General features: G+C 58.2%; 1 protein-coding gene across 3 annotated transcripts in view; it reads right to left on the bottom strand.

Moving 5' to 3' along the window:
• The window catches only part of CHD5 (chromodomain helicase DNA binding protein 5), a 74,168-nt gene that overhangs the window by 51,613 nt on the left and 11,390 nt on the right, over positions 1-11,165 (bottom strand). For all 3 annotated transcript variants that reach the window (XM_017542706.2, XM_017542707.2, XM_017542705.2), the window contains exons 2-3: positions 10,340-10,467; positions 2,463-2,642 (exon numbers count right to left, since the gene is read on the bottom strand). In XM_017542706.2, the coding sequence (XP_017398195.1) occupies positions 2,463-2,642; positions 10,340-10,467 (308 nt within the window). The remainder of the gene's footprint in view (positions 1-2,462; positions 2,643-10,339; positions 10,468-11,165) is intronic.

Consider the following 11,165-nt stretch of genomic DNA (forward strand, 5'->3'; position numbering starts at 1 on the left):
CAAAAAAAAAAAAAAAAAAAAGACCTGAGGCCTCCCCAGGGTGCCCAGGTATAGCCAGGTCAGCCCCTGCAAAGGGCAGGCCACTGCCAGGTTCCAGTGAACGGAAAGTGCACCCAGCTGGGGGCAGAGCCCTGAGAGGGTCCAACAGCTGCTGAGGCCTGGGGTGGGGGGACATCCCAGGGGCACAGTGAGTTCTCAGGAGAGCTAGCCCAGGGGTCAGGTGACCAGGTGACCAGGCAGCACAGGCTTGCTGGGCTCAGAAAGAGAGGTGCTGGCTATGGGCATGGGCTGGTTCTGATCCTGGCTCTGCCACATACCAGTGGTGAGAGGTGGACAAGTTACTGAACTTTTCTGCCTCAGTTTCTCCATCTATAAAATGGAGATAATGGCACCACCTGCCTTGCAGAACAGAATGAATTCATGAAGGAGCTTGGACTTGGAACAGGGTGTGTCAAAATGTGTTAGCAATTGTTAGCACCCAACCCACCTGCCTTCCTCCCAACTTCTTCCAGGCAGCCCTGAGCTGCCCCCACCCAACCCAATACATTAAGTCAATCAGCACACACACTACCCCTAGGCCAAAGTCTCTGGTCAGGCCAGTCATGTCTTAAGCCAGTCCAGTCACGGGGAATGCTGGTCTCCTGCCTGCACACCTGGACAGGCGAGGCCTGCTCTCCCTCCTCCTGGAGGGGCCAAGATGCCCCGCGCTGCTGCACCCATTCTCAGCCATAAGAGTACCAGCCACAAGAGTGCCAGCCACAAGACTCAGCCATGAGAGTACCAGCCATGAGGGTGCGTGGCCTGAGCCCAGCGATGACACAGCAGAGGCAGAGTGAAAGATGCAAAGAAACAGCGCCCGATAACACCACTGGGTCCCACAGCCCCGATGCCTCTTGCCTCTCAGTTCTCAGGGCCCTGATCCCACATATCCCTCCACCACCTATGCCCCGGAGCTGGGCTTCTGCTCCTGCAACAGAAGGCTGCCAGAACCAGCACTGAGAAGCAGCCTGCCTGTGCAGGCTGCGGGAGGGCTCCAGAGCCCATTCTTGACTCCTGTTCTGCGACAGCTCAGGGGAGTCCCCACACAGGGCCCCCTCCGCAGCTGAATTGCCCCCATGGACACATACGACCATTCCTGATGGCACATGGGCCCCTTGGCCCCCACCCAGGACAGCGGAGCAGCAGGTGAGCGAAGGGATGATACTGTTACAGGGTGACCCTGAGTTACTCCCTTACGTGAAGCTTTTGGAACTGTCAGCCTCACGGTGATTATCAGTCTCCGGTGACTCACAACACCCCACTGACTCACAGAATCACCCCGGGTGTCAGGACACTGCCAGGAAGAGCTGCTCCTCCTTTGGCACCTCCCAACTTCAGTCTTGCACATTCATGATTTCTGCCTCACCCAACAGCAGCTCTACTAATATTTACAGAGCGTTTATCTTTAAATTCACAGCCAGCCCAAACTAAGCCTTGGTGTCTCATAAAAGAACAAAGGGAGCGAGTGCAGTGTTCCTGCTTGGCACTGTCATTCGTCCACTGCCTGTCCACCAGCCTCACCCCTGGCCTCTCCCCCTCCCCAAGGAGCCCCACCGTGCAGCTTCGGAGACTCCGGAGCACCTCAGCATGGCCATAAAGGCCTGGCTTGCTTCACATCATTTCCCATGTTCCTGGGGACGCTGGGCCCAGGCAAGAGCTGGCCTATCGCTGTAGCTGCTCTGCCCCACCTCCAGTAGGAGACTCTGGGAACGCCCACCTGGGCAGGATTTCAGGACACAAGGTCCCTTTCTACCATAAACAAAGCTGTCCAGCACTTCTTGCGGCAAAGACTCCATTTGTTGTTTTATTTTTCCAAATCGCTCCAAGCAAGAGGTTCCTGACACTAAACTTGAGCTGGTACTATCTATCACTCTCGCCAGAAATAGCTGCTCACTCGTGCGGGCAAGCTGTTGGCAGAGCACCCAGTACATCAGCAAGATGCGGCACGATCCACCACTGAGCCCTAAATTTCATCCATCCTTTCTGTGCGTGCACACATGCACCCACGTGAGCACACGCACTCACAGCCCCATCTGTGGGTCAGGTGGGAAAGGACGCTCTGGCCCTTCTGACTCAGGCTCTCAGGTCAGAAGGCAGAGAACAGGCCAGCGCAGTGGCTCACACCTGTAATCCCAGCTCTTTGGGAGGCCGAAGCAAACAGATCACCTGAGGCCAGGAGTTCAAGACCAGCCTGGCCAACATGGCAAAACCCCATCTGTACTAAAAATACAAAAATTAGCCAGGTGGGGTGATGTGCACCTGTAGTCCCAGCTATTTGGAAGGCTGAGGCATGAGCCACGGCACTCCAGCCTGGGCAACAGAGCGACTCATCTAGAAAAAAGAAAAAAGAACAGACAGGCAAGAGGCTCAGCCTCTCCAAGGGCGATGTCGCTCTGTCCCCCCAGCCAGGCCTCCGTGGTTACCTTTAAGCATCCATCATCATTTTCATCCTCATCCTCATCCTTCTTTTTTCGCTTGGCTTTCTTCTCCTTCTTGTCCTTAAGTTTCTTCTTCTTCTTTTTATTCGGGGAGTAGTCACTGCCTTCACTCTCCGACTTCTCTTCCAGATCATCTTCATTCTCTGATAGCTCATCATTGCTCCCCTGGAAAAGAAGGGGGACAGTGAGGGCAATGGAGGCCCCAGGAACATCCAGAGTCCTGGGCAGCAGGACGGCCCTGAGAGCCACCTCCTGACCCATGCTGGGGATCAGTCACCCTACTCAGCATCAGGGGCCACTGCTCATGCCTCAGCCCCAAAGCCCAGCCAAAGGGGCAACCCCGAGCCAGCCTGAGCCAAGTTTCGCCCCCAGGGACTATACCGCAGGAAGCAGTGGAGCCTGCAGATGAGGCAAAGTGAGGCTCTTGTGAGAGCAGAACTTCCCCACCGGCAAGCTCAGCTGGGCCTACTCCCACAGCCCTGCTGCTCAACTCAGGATCTGCTTCAGTCACCATCAGGCTTCTACGGACTTTGGGGGTCTAACCAGTGTTACATGCCGGGGCACGGATGCAGGAGCTGGTGGTGGAGGATGTGATCCCAGAGTCAAAAAGCAAAGTGCACAGGAAGAGCCCCAGCCAGGGAAGGGCCCCAGCCAGGGAAGGGTCCCAGCCAGAGAAGAAAGAGCCCCAGCCAGGGAAGGGTCCCAGCCAGAGAAGAAAGAGCCCCAGCCAGGGAAGAGCCGCTGCATCACGGGCCCCAGCACAGCAGCTCTCCACTTAAGTTCACATTCCACGGAACTGCGTTCGTCAGATGAGATCTGTAATCAATGCAGCGTGCACATCCTGGCTTTCTCTGTGTGCGGACTCTGCAGACACTGCTATGGAAGGCACATGCTCACCTTCCCCCACTCCCACCCCCACCCTGGCCGCTTCCTCTCCGTACGAGACAAGGTAATTTAGGCAGCTCTTAAGCTTGGCTTCCTTGATTTAGTTTCCTGTCTGTACAGGCAGAAAATGGCCCATTTATATGAAGATAAGGGCATCCACAACCAGAGCACCCCACCAGAGAGGTGCTGCCCCTCAGAGAAAGCAGTTTACTTGTGGCCTTTAGAGACAAGAGTCGACTGGCAAAGCCCTCTACAACCCCTTCTCAGGGAGGGGCTGGGCAGCCCTGCCATGATCCCCCACGAGGGGCTGGCCATGCGCAGGACTGCCATGAACTGTTTTCAGGGTGAGCTGGGAGAGGCATGGGACGAGACGGAGAGAGAACCAGAGAGATAAAAAATGAGCTCAGGAAACAGCAGTGGCGGGGAGGAAGGAGGAAAGAGGGAGGGAGGGATGGAGGGAGGGAGGGAGGGAGGGAAGAAAGAGGGAGAAAGAAAGAAGAGGGTGGCAGAAGGAAAGAGGATGAGGGTGCAGCGAAGGCTGAGGCCTGGCCTGCCTGGATAGGGTCACAGGGTCAAGTGTGGCCTTTTCCCTGGAGAGTGGCTCCAAACGGCACATCCATCAGTTAGTGGGGGGGAGATGGTCACTGACTGGGGAGGTTGGAGGCCCCCTCTGAGATCCAGCTGGGAAGCTCCCCCAACAGACTGCCTGCACTTCCCCACTCCCCTGGAAGCCCCGCTCCCTCTCCCCTGCCCGGCAGCCTCCCTGCTCCCAAACCTCTTAGCCCCTTAAGCCGCCAGAGTCAGCAGCGCTGGCAGCTAGCAGGCAGCAGGGCCTCTGTGCTCTTTGCTTTTCCGGAACCCGGGTATTTCCGGGAATACTGACGTGGTCACTGGCTGGGAGCCTGCTCTCAAGGCTGGAGGAGATGCTGGGCCCGGGGGCCATAGCTCCCAGGCTCGGCCTCGGTCCTTTGGGGAGGTGGAGGTCAGACAGTGATGTCCATGTCCAGAGTCTGGCTAGCTTCAAGAGACCACCCTTTAGGAGACCTGAGAGACACGCTCTCCCCCAGCCCTCGCCCAGGCAAAGGTAAGGACAAGGAAGAGAGACCACCGTGAACTTCAGCACCACGGACAGAGGCTGGACCTCCCGGAGGAAGGGGCTCTAGGTGGCTTTCAGCTGCCAGAGAACAAATCCCACAAACCCACCAAGGATGAAGTTGGGAGACCCATGATTAATCCTGGGTGGCCTGCCAGGGGGTCCTGGGCTCCCTGGGGAGGCTCTCCTCCTTGCAAGCCTGAGACTTCGTCAAGTCACCATAGCCAGCTAAACCTCAGCTTCATTGTCTGTGAACTGGGGATGCCAGGAAGAATGGAACCAGAGAGACTGTGTAAGAAAATGCCTGGAACATCTCAGACATGAGAGAAACCTAAGCACAGAGAAGTAGTGCTCTGAGCTGGGCGGGGGTGTGGGTCCCGCACCCGGGTCTCCAGGGCTGGGCCACCTTGTTGCGCCCTGGGCAGGGGACTGGACCAAGCCAGAGCAGGCTGCAGTCAGAATGAACCTTTGCCCCTGACACCGCCATGCCCACGCACAGACACTAGAGGCTTCTGTGATTCTGATGATGCCCAGAAAATGCCCAAACGACCCATGATGACCCCAGCTCTGTTTGGAAGCCAAAGATACAGCCAGGATGACAAGCCGGAGACGACACAGCAGCCTTGCCCCCATGTTTCTGCTGTCGGGATTGGGCTCGAGCTAACTGCACAGAGGCTGCCAGCCGCTGGGCGGCAACACGGCGCAGAGGGAGCAGGACCTGGACAAGAGGGGCTGCTGTGTCAATGTCTGCCAGGAGCCGACCCAGCATCTGACAGCAACCTGCAGGGGAGACCAGGAGAGGCAGCCCAGGGAGAGCCGGCAGAGGGAGGGACAGGGAGGGGAAGGCGCCTCCAGCAGCCTCCACTGTCTGGCAGGAGCAGCAGAGCACACCAGCTCGGGAGAGCAGGGCTGGCAGAAGGCCGGGGACCCGGCACTGACGGAGGGCTCACCCAGTAACCGCTCAGGGTTAAGCAGGAGAGCAGGAGGGCACAAACCCTCAGCATGAAACGGGCTCAGATGACACCAGGCACGTCTGTCGCCCATCTGTGGTCCCAGCCCTGAAGTCATCCACTAGGGCTCAGGCAAGCCACAAAACCCTCATTTCTTGGAGGCAGGGCACTTCTTTCCCTCCTCCATCCACCTGCACTAGAGAGAGCCCAGTTGAAGAGACTGGTCTGACTCCCAAGTCCCCATCTGCCTCCCCGGCCCTGAGCCTCTGCCCTGCCTCCACCACATGGATCCCACATGGCTGAGCCTCCCACCTGCACCCTCCTCCCCTACCAGGGGTGGGCCAAGGGTGGGGGTACAGGGTGGAACCCTGCATCCAGCTGTTTCTACACTCTAGAACTAGGCCTCCTTTCTGTATTGTTTTTCCAAAATCTCTCCTTGCAGAGAAAGCTGCAAGTAGTTCTGAAAACACCTAGCAGAGCAGCGCCCATCAGTGGGACCTGGAGGGATGGAGCATCATCCAGGGGCAAGAAGGGAAGAAATAATCAAGAACCAGAGGTAAATGCACGATTCAGTATCTCAAAACATACGGAGAGGCTCATAGACCAGGCCACGTGCAGGGGAGGAGACACAGACACAAACCGATGATGCCCTAGCTAAGCCCCCGAACCAACCCAGCCCTGAGGCTTGAGAGCAATCAAACCATACTGCGGGCATGAATATCCGGATGACAGCTGGCCTTCAACCTTGGCACTGACCTTTCAGCTGCAGCAGCCCTAGGTGTGACTACAGGGACGCTCCATCGGCTAGCAGAAGAATCTTAGTGGACGTGGAGTCCCCAAACAGAATCCACCTTCAAAGCTGCCTTGACTGTTAACGCCCAGCCGATATGTGCCAGGAGGCAGAGGCAGGCAGGAGGGGTCTGTGCTCTGAGCCCCCACCCTACTGAGGACACAGCATACGATCACGATCACGGCCCTGGGGATCCCAGTGGACAGGCCCGCCACCCTTCCTCCTTCCCAGCTCCGCAGACGCTTCTCGGCGGAGGCCTCCCACCTCCGTCTCCCTTCCCTCTTGGCCGGATGCTCCGCACACGCACCACATCTCCTGAAAAAGGAGACATTTAAACTCAAAAGGAAGGGTGCGGAGAGTGGGTCATTCTCCGTTTGGGGTCCTTCAAGATTGAGAGGGAAAAGGGAAGAATGAAATAGGAGCCTTCCCATTCATGAGTGTTATAAACAGTTATAATTTAGCACTGAATAATTGGTTGCTATGGTAACCGCTGCAGTACAGGTTGAAATCATTTCTCCCTCCTGCGCTAGCTAGGGTCTGACAGGGAGCTTCATCTACATATGCTCAGGTTCCGGCTGCAGCCTGGTTATTTTATGTAAATCAGAATCCACCACTTGCGGCCAGCCTCCCGCCACCAACAAACTGCTGCTTGTGGCCCAACTGCCCTGGTCCCTTTGCCCCTGATCTTGGAGCCACCTGGTTGGAGATAGAGAAGGGCAGAGGGGTGGAATCCCCTTGCCTATATCCTGGGCCCCCAAGTCTGCCAGGCAGGTGGGCAGCAGGCACCCGGCGGCTGGGCCACAGCATGCTCCAGACCTCCTAAGATCTGACAGCTGGCCCAAGCCAGGCTCTCGAATGCAGGGGAGGGAGCACCTCCGGAGGCCTCTTGTCCACCCCAGCCCCCTACCCCTTCCAAGAACCAGGATTGCATCTCAGTAGAGAGAAGGAGAAAGGGTGAGGCAGGGGTGGAGCAAATGAAAGAGAGGGAGGGAAATGAGGGGAGAGGGTACGAGAGAAAAGAGGGCAAAGGAGAGAGAGGAGATGCCGAGAGGTTACCAAGGTGAAGACCAAGCACAGGCCAGAGAGAGGGATGGAATATGAGACCCGGGGAGAGACAGACAGACAGACAAGAGCCAGAGAGAGATAGGGACCTGGACAAAAACAAAAACATCTTGTCAGAGAAAGAGGCAAGAGGGAAGACCGGAAGAAGGAAGGCTCAGCAGGATCATAGCCCTGGGAATGAGAGTGAGAGAACCAGCCCTCCCAGGGCTCAGAGACCAACCGACCCCAGTCCCCAAGCCTCGCCACTGTCCAGACGCTGCCCACCCCCCAGCCTCCTTCCCAGCCCTGCTGTACCCTGAGCCCAGGAGAGGGAAGGGGAGCCAGGCCCACCCAACCCAGTGGCCTTGAGACCCAGGCCCAGGGGACACTGCCTGTCTTGGCCTAGACTCCCACCCAGCTTCTAATTCCAAGGAGGTGGGGGGGGATTCACAGGTAGAAGGCCCTGCCATGGGGCACGAGCCCCAGGGTCCTAAAATCCACATCACCCTGAGCCCGTGGAGCCCAGGTCTGAGGCTTGAGTGGAGGATGGCAGCAGAGCAAGATTTCACAGCCTCTGCCAGAGACTCTCGGTGCCTTCATCCCAGGGCCTGGCAGCCCAGAGCCATCTACCCTCTGCCCAGCACAAGGACCAACCTCTGGGGCCAGGGGGCAGCGGCTGAGGCAGCGGAAGAGAAGGGCAGGGGCTGCAGCAGGGAATTCAGGGAGCCCCATGCCAAAGAAGCTGGCCCACAGCCTCTCCTTCACAAGGGAGGCCTCCAGGCACTCAATCCCCACTTCCCCTCTCCTATCTCCACTTCCCCATCAATTAACAGGGACTGGGAGCTTCACCATTTTTGAGAACCTGGGGAAGATGTAAGCTTCAGAGCATAGGCCTGGGAGTCTCGGGGCCTGATGGGCTAGGCAGGAGCCTCCACACCCTGCTCCGAGGACCCGGGTCCTCCCCTTCACCTCACATCTTCCCCATGCAGCCCCCATGCTGGCCCAGTGGTAATGGGGAGTTCCTGGGAAGGGACAGACACACATCCATCCCAGACACCATGCCAGATGGGGCACAGTGCTGAGGGGCAACAAAGAAGACGCACAGAATCGGCCAGAAGGGCCAGGGGCTCTCCAGGGGAAGACAGGGTAGTGCACACACAGTCACCTGCACACATGCGTGTGCACGGAGAACCAGAAGGGCCTGGAGCAGCTGCAAAGCAGGTGGAGGTGGGGGCAGGGGCTTGGAGGGCAGCAGTGGGGGCGCCAGACAGGCTCTGGACCAGGGGGCCATGGGACTTGGTCAGTGTACACTCAGGAAGCTCTCCCAGGAGAGTCAGGGGCTGCAGGGGCCATGTGAGGCAGCAGCCGGGAGAGGAGGGTGGGTGGGAAGTGAGTGAGTGGTGCTGACCGACGCCCCCAGCAAAGAAAGGCAGGGCAGGACACACCTGGGGCAGCTCTGGCCAGAGGAAGGGGGCCAACATCTCCCGGCCCCATCCTTTCCCTGCATCCCTGAGCAAGGACACACCCAGGGTGGGCTCTGCCCTTCCAACGTCTCCAGGCTGACGCTCAGACCAGAGGAGGAGCCACATGCTGCAGGTAGAGTTCAGGGCCCCCCAAAATGCCTCCAAGTGTCCGAACAAGCCAGGGAGGTGGAAATGGGGCACAGACCTGAGGCCCAGAGGTGAAGACAGGGACCCTCGCCCCCTGCCACCACCATCTCTCCCTCCCGGGGCTCCACTCCTGCCTCTGGCCTGGCCCCAGGGCTGCCAGGGGAGCCTGCCAGACTGTCACATCACGTCCGTCCCTCCACTGCTCAAAGCCTTCCAGTGATCTCACCTTGTTCACGGGACAAGAAGAGGCCCAGAGTGCGCCCCGGAAACAGGTGCTCCTGGAACTCTCATGGTAGGGAGCGTCTCCAGCCTGGGACAAGCTCCCTGCATCCACCCCTAGGGTCTTCTGGCAGCTACCTCCCACCTTACTCTACAGGGAGGCCTGGATCCAGGTCCAGCGCTGCCAAGGCTACCCCGTTGGCATTATCACCTTCCCCACCACTACACCTCACCAGCGGCCTCCCTGGGCCTCTTGCCTGCAAGGTGGGGCCAGGCCAGTTCCCTCTAGGCAGGGGCAAAGAAAGGTGGAGAGCTGGCCTCAGGCCCCCTTGGGGCAGGCAGGAGGGGAGAAACATGCCTGGCAGGGGGCGGCTGGCACAGCTGACACCCCTGGATTCAGATCTCAGCACTGCCACTGTGTGACCGTGGGCCAGCTCACCTCTGAGCCCCCGCTCTCATCTGTGAAAGGAGGTGCCCGCCATTGCTGTCGACGTAGGGTGACTTGGAGGATCGGAGGAGACGCCCAGAAAGAACCAGGCAGCATACGGCGAGAAAAAGGGAGACCGCAACGTCCTAGTCCAAGTCGGAAGGACTTTAAGCTGCAAGCCCACCTCAGTTTCCCCATCTGCCAAGCCACAGTCATCCTTCCCATCCCACCAATTTCCAGGGCTGATCATGAGGATCAAGTGAGCCCGCGTGAAGCACAGAGAAGCACGCCCGGAATGTGTCAGCAGCGTGGGAAGACAGGGACACGTTCACACCGTCACACCCGCCAACCGGAGGCAGCGGAGCGTGCGGCAGCCTGGCCCGCCCAGAACCAGCCAGGAGCCAGGGAGAAAGCTACAGGAATGTGGAGGTCACCTGCAGGTGACTGTCCCTAAATGGGCCTTGCTACTCTTCTCTGACTCACTTCACTTTCATCACAGTTCGGTTTAGAGGGATGGAGGTCAGCTACGGAGCAGGGAGGGGGCAGGGAGGTAGGGAGGCACCATGGCGAGGGAATCCCACCCTGTCCCCGCACAGGACAGGACAACGGGAGGAAGGAAAAATGAGGCTCCGACATCCTGCTCCAGAAACAGGACAGCTCACCAACGTATCAGAAAGGCTTCCATGCACAAGGCTTCACATGAGAACTGGTCACAGTGTTTTTCATCAAACTCAGTTCTTGGAAACCCTCAAACCCCAGGGTCCTGGGGCTTAGCCCTCCTCTGCAGCCAGGCAGACGCAGCCACAACCCCCCGCCCCCAGCTCACCGGGCGGGCGCTGCCCCTCACCTCTTTCTTCTTCCGCTTCCCTTTGCACTTGTTTTCCTTGAGCTTCTTGGGTTTCTTCTTCTTAGGAAGGCTCACGGGCTCCACAGGGAAAAAGTCATCGAAAGCTTCAAGACCACCATCTTCTTCTTCTGGAAGAATCAGAAAGTGGCAGCGGTTACTTCTGAGCTTCTTCCAGGGACACAGAGCCAGCCCTGGGGAAGCTGGGGTCCCCGGCTCCACGGACACCCAACTGTGCCAGGTCACAGCCACCCTGCCCTTCCCAGACCTGGTGAAGTGGGAGAACACAGGACAGGAACTGCAGCTCTGGGGACTGTGATATCCCCTCACCTCCTGGCCTTTCCTTCCCTCCTCTGTAAATGCGACAGTAACCACCTGCCCGACAGGCAGTGTTCAGAAAACTGAACCTCCGTGAGCAACAACCTAATAGCCTTGTTGCCGTAGCTCCCTGAGAAACACAGCGGAGGAGTCAGGGCCAACAGAGCAGAGCACAGACCTCAGGGAGGCCTATCTCTGCCCTCCAGAGAGAGGACCACAGTGTAACCAGGAGGCGGCCCAAGAATGCTGGATCTGCCGGGCACAGTGGCTCATGCCTGTAATCGCAGCACTTTGGGAGACTGGGGCACGCGGATAACCTGAGGTCAGGAGTCTGAGACCAGCCTGGCCAACATGATGAAACCCATCTCTTCTAAAAATACAAAAAATGCCGGGCGCGGTGGCTCACGCCTGTAATCCCAGCACTTTGGGAGGCCGAGGCAGGCGGATCACGAGGTCAAGAGATCGAGACCATCCTGGTCAACGTGGTGAAACCCCGTCTCTACTAAAAATA

Source organism: Cebus imitator, unplaced genomic scaffold, assembly GCF_001604975.1.
Source record: "Cebus imitator isolate Cc_AM_T3 unplaced genomic scaffold, Cebus_imitator-1.0 Scaffold145, whole genome shotgun sequence".
Lineage (NCBI taxonomy): Eukaryota > Metazoa > Chordata > Mammalia > Primates > Cebidae > Cebus > Cebus imitator.